We start from the raw sequence: 17,462 nt of genomic DNA, 5'->3' as shown, positions 1-17,462 counted from the left end.
TTGGATTGTGGTTGCACTCGGCACTGTGTTTCTGTAATTATGTTTCTATCTCATTTTGTATAATTCTATACATTAAAACCACCACTTCCTGTTTTGTATTGATTTTAGTTTTGTCTTTTCAGTTAGTTCCACTTCCTGCTTTTATTTTGGCGTCTTCACAACGCTGTTTACATTCCCTGCCCTGTTTAATTTCACCTATATCATATTTACATAAGTCATTATTTTAACCTCTCCAGTAGATCCTTGTCATTTTATCTTGTCAACATCAAGAGTCAGTCAATCGTGTTACTCATTTCAAAAGGTGTTACTCACAATGTCACAGACAAGTGTCAGTAGGGCTGCAATAAACATGTATATCATTATCAATTAGTCCATCAATCATTTTCTCAATTGATCCATCACTTCTTTTGGTCCATTAAGAGTCCAAAATGGTGGCAAAAAAATGTCTACATCCAATGTCAACATCCTCTAATGTCTTCTTTTATCCACAAATCAAATAATGCAGTTTTATGTCCAAGAAAAGCAAAGAAACCAGAAAATATTACATAAAAAAGCTGGAATCACAAGTTATTTAACAAAAACAACTGACCTGATTAATGATTCATTTATTAGTTAATTAATACCTGATTTATTCATGCAGCCCTAACCTTACACTGTTCTGGTTCAGTCTCATCATGGCTCTAAAAACATTAAGTTTGTTCTAATTGCAAACTGAACACAGGAAAATGTCTTTGGTTACGTACAAGTCAGAAATATGTAATTAACATAAGATAAGTGGTGGATTTGTTACTGAAAAGTTGTAAAGACCAACACTAAATGCCTCTTGTGCAACAGTACCACAATACGTCAACAATAGTTTCATAATATGAGTTCTATGATTTCTATAAAAGGCTCAGTTTAATGACTTCATTGTGGTTTTAAATAAGCACATTTTACTTGTGTCGCTTGGTGTAAGAATGTAAGGAAACTATTGCAGGAACTGGTAGGCGTAAGTAGAACCATATGGTGCAAGGCAAATAATTTACTCTTTCACTACAAACATCGCCCCTGGCGCTAAAAGCATGTTGATAGATGGAGCAGACATGACCGAGAGCAGAGAGACGGAGAGACTGGAACATTTCTGAGCTCTTTGACGTGAACAATGTAATACGTAAACACAAACACACACATGTACGAACATGTAAGCTGCTTTTTTAAGGTTCACACTGACGTGGTTCAATAAATAAATTAAGTGGCATTTAGAATGATATATGGCAGTCACTACAGAAAAAGGCTAACAAACAGTATTTAATAATATATTATAAATAAACTATAACAGGACTGTCTAAAGTGGGGCCTGGGGACCAAAGTTGGCCCGCCAGTGTGTTTCATTTGGCCCGACAGACAAAAATAGATTTAAAAATATGTATGTAGTTCTTTAGTGAGATAGAAATGCTCCTTAAAAATATTTTTTAATTTGTCTGGGAGTTAGCTGCAGCCTAACAATGACAAAGCTCCATAGAGCATAAAATAAGCAATAAATTACTATATGCGCTTCAGGATCTGATTGTTTTTGAAGTTTTGTGACAGAAATGTACAATGTAAAGTTGATATTTAACTATTAAAGGCCAAAAATAAATGTTTAATTAAGGAACCTAATATCAGAGGTGGGGGACTCGCATATTTTAGGACTTGAGACTTGCTTGACTTGACTTGACACTTGTGACTTTAGACTTGACTTGACACTTGTGACTTTAGACTTGACTTGACACTTGAGAGAAATAACTCAAAATGACTTGACTTATGGAATATTTCTATTTTCTCAAATATTGAGGGGTTACCGCTATCATTTTTGTTTTTGAAACACAGAAAACGAAAACCGGGTGTGTGCGTTTGCAGGCTTGTGTACAAACCTGGCAACTGAGTGACACCAACAACACTACGGAAATTTCATTCGACACTTCAGATCCCACAAAGGAAAGTAAACTGGAAGTCATTTAGGTGCTATTGTAACCTAACGCTAGATAACGTCTTGGAGGATCAAATGCTGGTGTGTGACACGTGCCCTTTTTTTAGCCTAATATTTGAAATGCATTTCCATAGTTTAACATTACATTTTAGGCCCTGTAGTTTTATTCATTTTCATTATATTGCTGTTAATTACATTCTTTTACACATAAACAATTCATTCATTCAACAATGAAGCAGTCCTTACATTGTATGAGTGTATGAGTGATACAGTGTTTGTGTGACAGAGAAAATTATTTTTTTTAGGATATTTAATCGGGAATATCTGGGAAAATCATCTTCATCTTCTACATTCATACGACTCGATTCAAATTGCTTGATTCTTGCAAGAATGACTTTAAACTATCTTGTGACTTGAAGGTTAAGAATTGAGACCTGCATGTGATTTGCATATGTGTGACTTCCTCCCATCTTTGCCTAATGTAGGTGTTAACTCTTGGCTTGCGATGCACTATCAAGTTTCACTGATGGCCCTCGAAGGAAAAACGTTTGGGTTTATATGTTCACTTCCTTTTTTACCTTATTTGCTTCAGTACAAATGAAGTTGAAACATTTTTCATTGTCGTTTAGTCTGCAAGCGGTTCTGTTCTTTTGTTTGCACATTCCTGTGCCAGACTTTGGTCTTAACTTCATCTCAACTCGTAATTTCTGGGATTTGAATTTGACATGTCCATGTTCTGAAATGAACTGACAGTTTGAAGATGTGCAAAGATAAATCACATGATTTCAAAGCACCCGTGAGACAACACCAGTGGGGAATATGGACTACTTGCTGAGGATCTGCTTCGGTGTGTCTGTTTAAAAGAGCCGTACATGGTAAAAGTAAAGCTATATGGTATACTGTATGCATTAGTGTATTTAGTGCTACCATTTTGGCCCTATATGGATATTTCCAGTAGAATAACGCATATTCTTCTCAGAGCTTTCATGTCCATGACCGTAAAGCTCCTCCTCTTCCCTACAAAATGATCCTTATCACATGGAATTTTGACCAAGCCTTATGGAATTCAAAACAGGAAAGGCAACAAGTTGGAAGGACAGTGTTCGGGCACTGTGACATAATAAGCCAACGACAGTAATTATCCGACTTCTGCTTCATATTAAGTGCTTCACATCAAAGGGAAGCTCTGTGTGAAGCTCACTGTTCCCACAAACAGATCCAGACTTCACCACTCCATCAAATGTACTGGGAGTGAAGGCAGGTCTAATATTAGTGGAGTCTACTTGAGTTTAAATGGGATTGTGTGGCTTAGAAAATGTCAGATGGGGCCCTCATGTGGTTGTGTCCACCTTACACTGCAAAAGTGATTAAAAAAATCTGTCAAGTGGAATCAATGGCCGAACAAGAGATGGTCATATCCAGACCAGTGAAGTCAACTTCTGAGTCAAGTCCTCAGATAAACAGAGGAAACATTGTTTGGACTCGGAGAGCTGTTACACACTCAGCTCCAGTCCGTTTTATCTCTTCAGGCAAATAGGAACAAGCAGATAATGGGAAACAGCAATTAGAAGTAGGACAAACCCATGTTTTAACCTGTAACAGATGAACTGTTCTCTGGAAGGACCGTCAGATGTCTTTGTGTCCTTCTAATATTTCACAGATGTTTGGAGAAATAACTCTGTTTTGTCATCATTCGTCCCTCACGTAAGAGTCAAAGAGCCTGCTGTCATTCAGTGGTTAATAAGGACAATGTTAAGATGATTTGATTAGTGCTCATGTCTGTCTCATTTAAAACTGAAATGCACTTAACTGTCCACAGTGTGTCTGTGCTGAATATCATGTGCTGCTCACACCAGTCTGCTTTCTTATGGCTTATACTTGAACATTCAGAGAAATTGTTATTAATGTGCACTGGTCCTTATAATTAAACCAATAAATACGTAAAAAAAATGGAGGAAATTGCATTGGAAATATGATGGTATTACCATACAACCTCCATATGAAAAGTTACTATTATATAACCATGTTGTTACTGTACTGTAATATAAAGTGTCACCCTAATAATTACTTATAGCTGAGGAGAGAAACAGAACCATTTTGAAGAAGTTATCTCACGTTGTATTGTTATGAGTTCTTAAATACAAGCACGTCAGCAATTATGAATGTTACAAACGGCCACAAGTGTGTTCACAATGAATGAAAGAAGCATTATAGTCATTTCTAATATTCACATTACATCACACTGAGGCTTCACCTCAGTATCTAGATATTTTACTGTAGATCACTTTTCTGTGATCTGTCTATTCAAATACTCAGGTAGGAACCGTCAATGTTTTGCTGAGATATAGAAATTAAACTGTTATCAGACTTTCTTTCATTTGCATAAACTGAACAGCGTGTGTTGCTCAGTCTGCCTCTGTTTACTCTGACTGAGGCTGACACTGTGGTCTGTTTTTACGTTCAAGAGAAAAATATTGCATTTTTCTGTCCTGCATCACGTCCTGACTATGTGTCACTTTTGCAGCATTAAGTGCTGGTTTGTTTTCTTCAATTCACTTTTCATGGTAAGTACTGCAAGTAATTTAATTCATGTTGAAGATTTACAACACTGAAATACTAGACAAGTGGTTGCATTTGTCATAATTACTGGATTTGGATTGATTAAAAGAATGGTTAAATCATCTTTTGTAAATCCAATGGTTGTGTCTTAAGTGCCTGGAGCTCTGCTAGAACTGATTGAAAGTAACATAATAAAGCATAATTTGAAAGAGAGATCATTACTTCAATCATTTCAATCATTACTTTCAATCATTTCCGATGGTCTCAGTGGTTGTGCTGAATAAAGTACTAATGAGCCTCTTGGCCAAAGGAAACAGCAAGAGGTCATTGGGCTTTAATGTGCGAGAAGCAGATTTTAATTGAGAAAGTCACAGTTCCTAACAAGTAAGAGTCAGTCAGTCATCATCTACCGCTTTATCCTCCACCAGAGGGTCGCGGGGGGTGCTGTGCCAATCTCAGCTACATCGGGCGATAGGCGGGGTACACCCTGGACAGTTCGCCAGTCCATCGCAGGGCCACATACAGAGACAGACAAACAACCATTCACTCTCACACTCACTCCTATGGTCAATTTAGAGTGTCCAATTTACCTAATCCCCTAACAAGTAAGAGTGACAAATTAAATTTATTAGATTTTTAGACCAGCACTTTTACTTGTAAAATGTTATCAAAATAGTGGTACTTTTACTTGAGTAGAATATTTCAGTAATCTTGCAACTTTAACTTTTTTTTTTTTTTTTTAATAAATGGTGAAACTAATCCTGATTACATTTTGTCTGCAGGCTGCCATAATCCAGGTGAAAAGTGGCATCAATAGCAAAGCACGAAGGGTGATCCATGACTACAGCCGAGAGAACAGACTCGCCATCAACAGAATTCAGGAGGTGAAAAGCTTCATGTTTTGGTATTTGTGGGAGGAGCTTGTTTAATTAGGGGTACATGATGTTGAAAACATCAGGCCCCTCTAAAGCCCCTTGTGACATTTTTACACCATGAATAGACATGTTGACAAACACAGATACAGATGCAGTCATCGTGTATCCCTTATGTAAACCGTGTTACAGTTCAGCTGCTGTGGTGCAGACAGCTACACTGACTGGTCCAGGAGTGTGGGCTGAAAAAAACACAGTGGCCTACCAGATTCCTGCTGTATGATGAAGGGCGAGGGTTGTGGACAGGACAAGACAAAAATACACACTAAGGTCTGTTGGTAAATCTCTTTTCAACTTCACTTAGCTTCTGTGAACAAATGATTTATATTACCTGTGCTCCTCCTCCTCCTCCTCCTCCTCCTCAGGGTTGTATCTGGGCCATCGAGCTGTTTCTGTTGAGGAACATAGTGTGGGTTGGTGCTGTCTGCATTGCTCTAGGAGTCACAGAGGTAAACACACAGTAGTTCAGTACACAGTTCGGAATATCACATTTAAACAAAGTACTTGTATACAATCTCTCACAAATGTTAATTTAATCAGTGGTAATCCAGACCTTTCAAAATATAGTATGACATGAATGACAATGAAGCCTGTCTCATTCTGTCTGCCGCAGGTAGAGAAATACTGATTTAATTAGAATTTGCTGTGAGGGGGAAAAGGAAGTTTAAAGAACCTTTTGACCAGTGTTGAAGTTCATTTGCTGCCAGTAGCTTATACAAGCTTACCTTCCTGTTCCAAGTGTTTGGAGTGTTGGTCGGTGTGTGCTTGTGTGTGGATATAAAACGGCAAAACTATGAAACCCTCTGATGGGCTGTGCAGAGTCACCTTCTCAAATCAGTGGGAGCTTTTTTAGCTAATTTTATTATAAAATATGACACTGAAAACACCTGCTGTAACGTAATAGTGCGTATCTTGTTGATTATGTTCATTGTGAGATACATTCTGACTGTCATCAGTCATTTCAATGTATTTAAATTCTCTGCCAGATCTACAGTAAACACTGCCACTGCCACAATTGAACTGAACAATTTTAAAACCAAGCTTATGATTCATATGATTATGTTCAGATTACCAGACCGCAGTGATCTAATTATTCCAGGGTTGTGTGGACACAGAAATCCAACCACCAGTTCAGATTTTTAAATTAGTCACCTAAGCATGTGGTCCTAGATCTTATATATCTGACATGACCATGCAGAGTATGTGGAAATTTAACAATGTGGCTGCTAATGTTAACGTGGCCTATGATGTTCAGTACCTACCAATTAGAAGTCAGATGTCTCTGGGGGTTTTTCTTTCTTCCTTTCTTCCTTGAAAACGTTTTAAGTATCCTCCTCCTCCTCCTACTACTACTACTACTACTAGTAGTTGTTTTGTGTTTAACATAATACTGAACTACGTTTCCCAGATACAGGAAGTGTGTCCGACCTTAAAATTGGTCCGGCTTTAGCAAACCGGGAACCAGCACATAACGTAGCACGCGTGCGCCATGAGAGGCGAAGAGTGACTGAAAAGCAGAGTTTTATGAGCATTTTGTCAACACAGAAAGCAGCAGGTAAAGTCTCCGATTTATTTTTGATAGTGCACTAGATAATGTCTGACTAAGTATACGATGTAAACGGCTGTGTTTATTGTGGTTAGTGTTAGCATTTAGCCAAAGCGATGTTTAATCAGCTGAGCAGGGACTAACTTAAACCAAAGGTCTGAGCTACGTTTTAGTTTGATATAAAAAAAAGGTTGAGGTTATACTGTTTAACTGGTGCTAACACTGTTAGAAGAAAAACAAGTGTTAATGTAATGGTTAATGTAAAAATGTGCTTATACATATGTAAGTGCTTTCAGATGTGCCCATTATGTAAAGTGATTTTTAAGTTCACATCAGTAAATTGTTTCATACAGCATGTCAGAGGCCTTAACAGAGCGAATAAAGGAGCTGGAGGCAGAGGTGGAGAGGCTCAGGTCTCAGCTGGGGGAGAGAAATGGAGCTGGAGAGGACATGGAGGTGACGCCACATTCTAATGAAATCACAGACTGCAAGCCTGACTGTACAAGCAGCAGCAAGAAGAAGGGTAAGAAAGGGAACAAGGACCGTCCTCTTGACTTCTCAGTGCACCCCAGGCGCCATGTGGCTCTGCGGCTGGCGTACATGGGCTGGGACTACCAGGGGTTTGCAGTTCAGGAGAATACAGAGAACACGGTTGAGGCCAGACTGTTTGAGGCTTTGTTGAAAACTCGGCTCATCCAGGACCGACAGAGCTCCAATTATCATCGGTGTGGTCGCACCGATAAAGGAGTCAGTGCCTTTTCCCAAGTAAGTTCACTAAAAAGAAGAAAAACATTGTGCTGCATAGATAACGTATTCATTTTCGCTGAAATGTTCTCTTTTCCCCAGGTCATCAGTATCGATCTGCGGTCCACACAGTTTTGTGGAGGAGTGGGTGTCACACTCCCCGAAAACGTTGATGTAAGCACCAAGAATAAAGCTGATGTCTCTGAGTTTCCATACGTGAAGATGCTGAACAGAGTCCTACCCCAGGATATTAGGATCTTGGACTGGGCACCAGTAGCACAGGATTTCAGTGCACGCTTTGACTGTCAGTCACGCACGTACCGGTACTACTTCCCTCGAGGATCTTTGGATGTCACCTTGATGGCAGATGCTGCAAAAAGGTGGGTGAAGACATACAATTTACAAAACACAGATGTAACTCATTAAAGTTACATCTCCGATTATGAAACCCTCTTGGTGTTTCACAGATACGAGGGTACGCATGACTTTCGCAACCTCTGCAAAATGGATGTGGGCAATGGAGTCCTGCAGTTTCAGAGAACCATCTTGTCAGCATCAGTGAAACCTGCACAGCCTCAGCAGGACGCCAGCACAGATCAATATGACCTCTTCACATTTGAGATCAAAGGATTAGCCTTCCTTTACCACCAGGTATTGCAAAATAAAAACTAATCGTATTTGTTGTTTTCACAGCTCAGAAATGTTTGCGATTCATCTGTACTCTTTTGAGAAGCCGTTTTTTTTTTTTTAATACTTTTATGACTGTTGTGCATAACACCACAGGTACGATGCATGATGGCCTTGCTTCTCCTGATAGGGCAAAAACTAGAAGCCCCAGAGATAATTGATCAGCTGCTGGATGTTCAGAATAACCCCAGGAAGCCCCAGTACAGGTAATTTGACTTAAGATGTCCTTTTTTCTCACTGGCTGTCTTTTTTTTTAATACCACTTCTAGGAAATATCGATGTCGATGCAATCAATCAATAACATTTTTTTCTTGTTGCTAGCATGGCAGTGGACTATCCTCTCATTCTGCATGACTGCCACTTTGATGGTTTGAGCTGGAAACAGGAGACCGAAGAGGTCAACCACATTCTGGCTGCTCTGCAGCAGCACTGGACACAGACTGCAGTCAAGACCCACATTCTACATGGGATGATCAAGGCTTTGGAAACCAAAGGTGAGAGTGAGATTAGTGATCAGTGATATCACCACTGAATTATAATAGCCTCAAAATCTGCGTAAACTAGGGCTGAATGTAACAATGTAATTAACAAATTGTAAAAGCTGCAATTTGGGATAAATGTTATGCAGCATGGTTACAGTACTGTACGTACTGGTTAATATCTTTATGGTATCACATGTGGTAATCCTCCTACCTTTTCAGTCCATTTCTCAGTGTGTGAAATGTAAGTCTCACTAAAAAGATTATATCACAATAATCTTGTAATAATTGTCCAAAAATGGCAATATTTTCCACATATCTTTCAGCCTGAGTGTAATCTGTTTCATCCCAAAGTGCAACACGCAGCAAACACGTTTGTTTGTAGGAAACATTTGAGTGTAAAGGACAGGGGTTGTCATGACAACACCCTCAAAGCATCATGATAAATAATTATGATTATGAATTATTTTTCAGCACCATGATATGGCAAATCATTGTAAATGCTTATATTCATGCTTTTTTAAGTGTACAGTAAATAAATATTACAGCTGCAGCAATTATACAGTTAATCGATGACTAAATGTATCGTCAAATATGAAAATAATCAAACACAATTTAAATTAGTTTTATATTAGTTTGTTTGAGCAACAACACCAAACATTCATGTTCCAACTTCACTCATAGTCATTGCTTTGTTGTGCATTATTGTAAAATAATCAGACAGTTGGTGGGAAGTAAAAGTTTGCAACCTTCTATCTTCCCACTCTTGTAGCTTTCCCTCCTTGAGCATTTTAATATTTCTTGCTTAGACTTGAACCATCATGCAAATCTGTCACTTGAATAACTTTACATACATTTATTCACAATCATGTTTTTTTTCCCCCCACTAATCTGTATCCACAGGTGCAGCACCCTCTAACCATTGCTGGCTGGTAGAAGGCAGCAGGTGCAAGAGCTACAAACCGTTGCTGGAGCGTCCGGTCTGCGAGAGTCTTGAGTCCAGGATCGAGCATTTTGTTAAAAGAGGCAGACTGGAGCGAGAGGAAGGGCAGAACGGAGGTGAAACCATCCACAGAGGAAAAAGGTCCAAACATTCACACAGTGGTTCCAGCCTTCCTGAAACCTCATCATCAAAGCAAAATACAGATCAAAAAGGAGAAGACTGATATTTCCATGTTGGATAATAGACTTGTCATTGTATTTACATTTTACTTCAGGACACAAAACGGTGTGTTTATTTTTATTTTATTTTTCCATGAAACTGTCATGTCTATACATTTTATGCAAATATTTCTTTTGCTGAAAATAAACGTTTGTCTCTGCTTTTGGACTGTAAAGCTGAATATAGAGACGTTTTTTTCTGAGCGGAACTAAGATCAAAAATAGTCAGGGAGGTAGGAAGATTTTTGAGGGGACGCTTGCAGAGCTAAGATGCTAGGGCGTTAGTAGGTACAATTTAAAGAGTTGTAGAACCCGTTTCCACTGATACAACCGTGACGAATACTTAATTATCTGCCTGCACGTTTGTTTAAACGACCAGAAAATGGCTGCAATTTCGTCTGTTAATGTGTTTCTGGTCGTTTCGACGTGATTAACACTAGTGCTAACGTTAGCTTGTTAGCAATCCTGGTTGTTTACTGCAGCAGTCCAACTATTGTGACTCCACTCGGATTTTTCCCTGCATGTTCACCACGCTCATATAAGGAGGCTCTCACGTCTACAAGGTTTGTTTGTTTGATTGTGTTTTGTTTGTCTGGATCCCATGTGTTACTCTGTTGCCAACAGTGTAATGCACATAACCTGTCATTCATCCAAACAAAGTAGACAGCTTATTTATAAAAACACATGAAAGCCAACATCAGACCAACACCTCGTTCATATCATCTTAATTTATATACATTTTATCTTAAACGTGACGCACTAAATTACACATACACATAACTAATGGAGATAATGGCTCATAAAACCAACGTAACATTTTTCAAAATCAGCAATTATGTAAACTAGACATGTATCTACTACATTTCTTGTATAAACTGCTTTGAATTTATAAAAGCTACCGATGCTCAATAATTGTCATAATATACTAGATTAGGGCTGCAACGATTAATTGATTAATTACTAAATTAACTGTCAACTATTCTGATAAACGTTTTTTTATCATTAAAACAAGCTCCTGATTTTTCCTCTTAAATGTAAATATTTTCTGGTTCATTGCTCCATTTGACAAAGAAATCATTAAAAATGAAAGTGTTTGTTTTGGGACAAAACGAGAAACATGACCAGGGTTGGGAAACACTAATCAGCATTTTTCAACGTTTTCTGACCAAACAGACCAAACGAATACTCAGTAAATAAGGTTAATAATAAATCTACTGACTTTATATTTTTATCAGACATGTTTTAATACCTTTAATACATAAACGGAACATAAAATATATGGTGAGATAAATTTGGCCTAAGAGTATAATGTGGCCTAATATAGCTGCCTTATTCTGAACTACATGTAGCTTTTTCAAGTTTGTTTTATTGGACCAAATCACAGCACAATCAACTTGCTGTGATAATACCAGTACTTGCAGTTTAGTTGTATAATCAGGCATAGACTTTTGGCAGTGTTTTGTGGCGGCACCCCTTCTGCCTGTTTTCAATACCAACTGATTAATTTGGCTGCTCCCGTTCAATTTACTGCAGTGATTTCGTACTAATTTCTGTGTCCCTGCTCATTTGCTATGTTCCTGGAGGTGAAGACAATCAATGAATAAATAAAACAGCATGGATGCATTTGACTGCAGCAACAATAACAACTTGAAACTTGAGTTGATTCTGGTGTTTAAAGGCTGTCAGACTTTGTCAGGGTTTCATGTTGGTCTCAGGTAAGAATTACTTGACAGGTGACTCTAGTCAGACCAGTTTGGCTCCCATGTCCTACAGTTGGCCAAGAAACACAAGTGTAGTTCAAAACCTCCACAGCAGAGGGCGTTTTGCTATACAGTGCACACTGTACTTCACAAACCCATCTAGAAATATACCAAGTGGTTACATTGGTATCATTTGCCAATGTTAGTTAAGATTGTATGTATGTATTTGTCATGGAAATTAAAATTATGAATACACATGGCAGTCAACAAACAAATAAGGGTGCTTAACTGTTTTCAAAATAAGTATACCGAGTATTACAAAGCCCCGTATGTATCAGCTGAAACATTAAAGTGACACATCAACAAGTAAGTAATACTTAATAATATATTTTACAGCTCAGCTACAGCTAACTCATTTGTTCTGAATTTATTTTGGGTGAGGGGTTTACAATTTAACCAAGTTTTTAGAAACAGTTTTTTACTCAAGTAAAGTAAGAGGTTGAATAATTAAAATGTGTTGATGAAGGGATAGAAGTGGGAGGTCTTTTCAAAACAGTGGCTCTTTTTGCGATCCGAGTGAGTAGCAGCTCGGGCAGGGAAAAACAATTGGGGAAATATGACAGAAAAAAAGGTGGGTGCCATTATTCCACAAAATAATGTGAATAAACGTGTGATCTATGATATGTGTGCTGAGTTCTCAGAAGGAGAAGTTTAAGAAAGTATCTAGTAGGGTGGAAATGTGCTGGATGTGAGGACAAGGAAGGCCCACTGTGTTCATAGAACACTTGGCCTTCCATGTCCTGTTGTGCAGAGTGTAAATCATTAGATCTTAATATTATTATTAATAATAATAATAATAATAATAATAATAATAATACATTATACTTATATAGCGCCTTTTTGGACACTCAAAGAAGCTTAAGAAAGAGTCTTAGATAAGTTTGTGTCGGAAGCAGGTATGAGGTTCCTGGGGCTGAAGAACCATGGCCCACAGGAACCACACGAGTGCATGAAATCAAGTCAGGCAGGAGGTTCCTCTGTCAGGAGGGATGAGGTGGAGGCAGGCGACAAATTATCATTACCATGCCGTTAAGGTAGTTTGGGGATTTTTTTATGCAACTGGACCATATAAGAGAATATGAAATGATGCAACTTTTAAAGAAGAACTACCTTGAAGGACTTTGAACTGTGCTGTACTTTTTGAAGGACTGTGTTGAAGAACTTTAGATTAAGACCTTCGAACAGTGATAAACAACCTGGAACTGTGGAGGGCAGCATATACCTCTCAGTGCGTAGCCTACTGGAAGTGATTATTAGGAAAAAGAAGAATATCTAAGGACTTTCATCATGCTGCTCACACTTTGATGTTATTGTCGATGTAAGCTTTGCTTGAATGAGAGTCATCATATTCAATTAAAATGATGTTATTCTCTGTGGTTATTTCAACTTGTAAGAGTTGGGTTTCTTTCTTTTCTTTTGTGTAGTTTGTTTCGTTTTTTTTTGCTGTCATTTACTAATTTGCTCTGTTTTAACCGACTGTCTCTATGCGTCGCCATCTCCATCTCGTCTCCATCTTTGCTCATAGATGTTCCTGGTGGGGCTGACGGGAGGCATTTCCTCAGGGAAAAGCACAGTGTCTTCGATGCTGCGGGAGCTCGGGTGCCCAGTTATAGATGCCGATGTTGTTGCGAGAAAAGGTTGGTGAACATCTTTTCCCCTGCAAACTGTTCACATGTACCTGCTGAATACTAATTCAGTTAAAATACCAATCAGCATTGTCAGCCTCCTCTGGTAAACCATGGTTTGGAAATTGTGATTCATCAAAAGGTCCAAACTGTGCTTGGCCTAACAATAAGATTTACTGTCATTGTTATTATAATTATTCAAACATTCCAGTTCAATTCTGAAATGAACATGAGGAGGTTAGGCCTGTAGGAGGTTGATTAAATCCTTCAAGACTGTGCATGAATCACAAAGTTCCGTCTCTGCTGACTGCAGGCACAATGTTTTACTTAAGTCCTGAGGAATAAAAGGTCACAGTCGAAGTAGGTGATGAGTGCACAGCTGCACGTAGGAGGAAATATAAATTAATAGTTCATATTTTAATTACACATACAGGTGCTTAATGAGTGTTAATTTTTTTAAATATATCCACCTTCTTCCTTCCGATATTAAATTATTGGTTTGCCTTTTTTTTTTACACCTTATAGTAAGTGATAGCGTTTGCTTATTACTTCTTGTGCTGCATCAATCATTTAAAAGTGTCACGTCAATTTGTTAATTAAAATAATTCCGTAATGATTCCTAACAGTTGTGGAGCCACATACTCCTGCTTACACTCGCATCGTCTACCACTTTGGGCCCGACATCCTACTTGAGAACGGGGAGATCGACAGGCAGAAGCTCGGTCAGCTCATCTTTACCAATGAGGAGAAGAGGAAGCTGCTCAATTCCATCACCCACCCGGAGATCCACAAAGCAATGCTCAAACAGATCCTGTTCTTCTTTCTCAGAGGTGAGGGAGAAAACTGAGCCGCGTGGGTTTTGCAGGGGAAGGACGGGTACTAGTGCTACACCCTAACTGCTCCATTTTTGTTTAAAAACACAAGCTCTTCCCCAGATACACCTACCATTCACTATCAAAGAAGCATTTAAAAACAATCCAAAATCAAAATAAAAAAATAAGCTAAAACACATAAGAAACAACTCACTCTGGGTTTAAAGCCAAAGAAAATAAATGTGTTTTTCAATGAGATTTAAAAACAAGAAGTGTGGGGGCTTGCCTAAGCTTCAGCCTTGAGGGAACATAAGGCTGGAGCAGATCACAAAAATAGGGAGGGGCAAGATTATGAAGGCATTTAAAGGCAAATAAAATCATTTTAAAATCAATCCGGTAACGCACATGCGGCCAGTTTTTAACATTGGTGTTCCTCATTAGAAGCCATTTGTGAAACTGCAGAGGAGAAAATTAGATTCCTGTTCACACGAGCATGGCCAGTGCACCTGAATAGTCAAGTAATATACAGCATGGTTTCGGGTATATTACGCAGATGGCTGCTAACACAAAGAAGTGCACCTGAAAAGTTTTGAAAAGCATTTCTGTTCATGAAGAACAAAAAGAGGCATAATTGTAACATGGTTAATGGTCTAAGATAAAGTAATTAGGTCGAAAGTAAATTTATATACTATTCAAAGCTGCTTTACACTACAGTTTTGCCATTCACCCAAAATCTATGTGAAGCATGTTTTATGATCTAAATATCACCAACAGACTTATGCACTGCAGCTTTAAAATTGAAATCCTCAAGCTAATATACTAATATTAAAATATCATTTACTTAAGGTCTGTCCACAAAACGTCAACACGGAAACAGTGTTGTCCTGAAACGGTATATTTTGAAAAAGGGTCCCAGAGTGGGAACATTTTAAAACACCACACCACATGCGTTTTTGTGTAGACATGAATACGCTACTTTGGGAAAAGGATGATGTCATAGTCCCACCTCTCTCTTGCGCTGCCCTATCGTTGTTGTCGTCGTCTTCATACGCTTGTCTGTTTTGTGATCATTTTATTTTCTCCTTCCCTTTCTTTCCCTTTCTTTGCCCTGGCTTGATTCATTCTGTCTCAGTTTCTTTGATTATGTACATTGTAATGTGTATAACATCTCCTCTTCTTTGTTTGGTGTAGCGTTACAGTGGCACTTACATGTGTACTCCAGTGTTTTGAGTTGTTTCATTTCAATAGAAACCTTTCCTGGATCTATGCCGTATGCACATTAAACTTTTTCAGAAAACGACAATATCCTTATTCGTTTCCATGTGGATATAGCCTTAATAGTGTGACTGATATTCACACAGAGTAAATGTGTTGACACCAATTCTGTCCTCCTCTTCTCTTCTCTATAGGATATCGCTACGTAGTGCTGGATGTGCCTCTTCTCTTTGAAACCAGACGTCTCACTCAGTTTCTAAATCACACTGTAGTGGTTTACTGGTAAGAGCGCCACTCCTTTATCACCACTCCTTCCATCATGCTTTTAAACATCTTTGTTTTCTCATTAAATAATGGTCACCAGCCTCCAGTGCAGCACTCTCAGCACTCTCATTAGCATGACTCACTGGATTTTTTAACAAGGCGCTGCAGAAATACCCTCCATTGTCTGTTCCTTTCCAGTGACCCTGCCACTCAACTATCACGCCTGATGCAGAGGGACGGCCTGACCCAGGAACAGGCCGAGCAGCGTGTGGCTGCACAGATGCCGCTCAATGAAAAGCGCGGCTTGGCCAATCATGTCATCGAGAATTCAGGCAGCCGAGAGGACACCCACCGACAGGTCCTGCGGCTGCACACAAAGCTGGAGGACTCTATGGACTTCCTGTTAGTGCGGGTCATGGCTATTGGTGCCACCGCTGGTCTGAGTGGGGTACTGCTCTATGCAGCTAAGATCCTTTTGTCCTAACAGATGAAAGATGTGAAAGGGTTTGGTTCAATCCGTGAGAGAAGACTAGGGTGTGAATGGAAGCAGGCAGGTCACAAGCAACAATGCAAACTACTGTGAGATTAGTTTCCTAGCGCTCACCACTGCAGTCTGCTGTTGGTATTTGACACAAACTCACTTTTGTTTTTGTGTGAAGGGTTTCTATGTGCAATTTTACTGTGAGACACTAAAATATGAACCGTAGAGGCTCAGTCACTGTAAAAGCTCAGCTGTAAGAGAGAGGCTCTCAATAGTGATGGAAGATTGCAGCGAAAACTGGTGAATTTAATGCAGCCCTTATTAACTAATATATGTATCGCCATTACCATGTAATAGACTGTAGAATCTATGAGGCTTTGTTTTACTCTGTATGGCATTACTTATATTCAACATAATGGGTGATTGCATAGATTTAAGATTTAATTTAAAAGAAAATGGCCACAGAGGAAAAAAGGAACAAATAAAGGCTATTATTCACTTATCTTTATTTACTTTGCACCAACACTCACTTTATTTTGGACGACAGGAGGACACTGTTATCTCAGACACTGATTCATTTAAATTGCAATGTAATGATTGTATGTTAGTGACCTCTATAATGAAGATACACTGTATAATTGAATGTGTTTGACAATCCGTTTTTGATGGGAACTGTATGAATTGACACAAATGAACAGACTCACTCACTGTATTTTCTTACACTTGAATGTGTCTTCTGTAAATGTACTACAACTGTGATGTTTTTCTTTTTTTGTCCTCAGTGAACACTCACCTGTAACATTTCTAATGTTAGCTGCTGAACATAAATATAAAACAATGATCCATCACCTCTGTTTAAAAGGAAACCACAGTTACATTATTTCATTTCTTGTCGTCACTGAAAGACGTTCTATTTGTTTCACATTTATTAACCTTTTAATTCTGGATTAAATCAAAGATAATCTAGAGAACTGGGTGCAACACTATCTTGGTTTTATTCAACCATTTTCTAATAAATTAAAATGGTTCTGTCCTGTAAAACTTTTATTTTTTAATGTCAATTGTTACCCTATGCCTTCTTCAATGGACTTCAATTATTATTTTTTTAATTTTTGCAGTTTATTCTGTAATAACAAGGCAATGCAATTAAAAATAAATTATGCACTGCATCTTTAAAATGAAACCCTCAAAAACAGTTAGTCATATCATTTTTAGAGCTGGTATTTTTTCCATGTACAAAGAGATCACA

The 17,462-nt window shown here is 38.4% G+C and overlaps 2 protein-coding genes and 1 pseudogene across 2 annotated transcripts; all 3 read left to right on the top strand.

Moving 5' to 3' along the window:
- The first annotated feature begins 3,341 nt into the window (after positions 1-3,341).
- LOC131448848 (CD63 antigen-like) lies at positions 3,342-6,246 on the top strand (annotated as a pseudogene).
- A 622-nt stretch (positions 6,247-6,868) lies between these two features.
- On the top strand, positions 6,869-10,164 carry pus3 (pseudouridylate synthase 3). Its single transcript, XM_058621462.1, has 7 exons — positions 6,869-6,994; positions 7,339-7,750; positions 7,832-8,109; positions 8,197-8,380; positions 8,513-8,622; positions 8,738-8,910; positions 9,799-10,164. Exons 2-7 carry the CDS (start codon positions 7,340-7,342, stop codon positions 10,059-10,061), a joined length of 1,419 nt encoding a protein of 472 aa, XP_058477445.1. The 5' UTR covers positions 6,869-6,994; position 7,339; the 3' UTR covers positions 10,062-10,164.
- Positions 10,165-10,317: 153 nt separating this feature from the next.
- On the top strand, positions 10,318-17,199 carry dcakd (dephospho-CoA kinase domain containing). Its single transcript, XM_058621465.1, has 5 exons — positions 10,318-10,619; positions 13,342-13,453; positions 14,068-14,271; positions 15,663-15,750; positions 15,931-17,199. Exons 2-5 carry the CDS (start codon positions 13,342-13,344, stop codon positions 16,214-16,216), a joined length of 690 nt encoding a protein of 229 aa, XP_058477448.1. The 5' UTR covers positions 10,318-10,619; the 3' UTR covers positions 16,217-17,199.
- The last annotated feature ends 263 nt before the right edge of the window (positions 17,200-17,462 follow it).

The sequence above is a fragment of the Solea solea genome, chromosome 21, assembly GCF_958295425.1.
Source record: "Solea solea chromosome 21, fSolSol10.1, whole genome shotgun sequence".
Taxonomy (NCBI): Eukaryota; Metazoa; Chordata; class Actinopteri; order Pleuronectiformes; family Soleidae; genus Solea; species Solea solea.
This window is presented reverse-complemented; position numbering and strand designations above follow the sequence as displayed.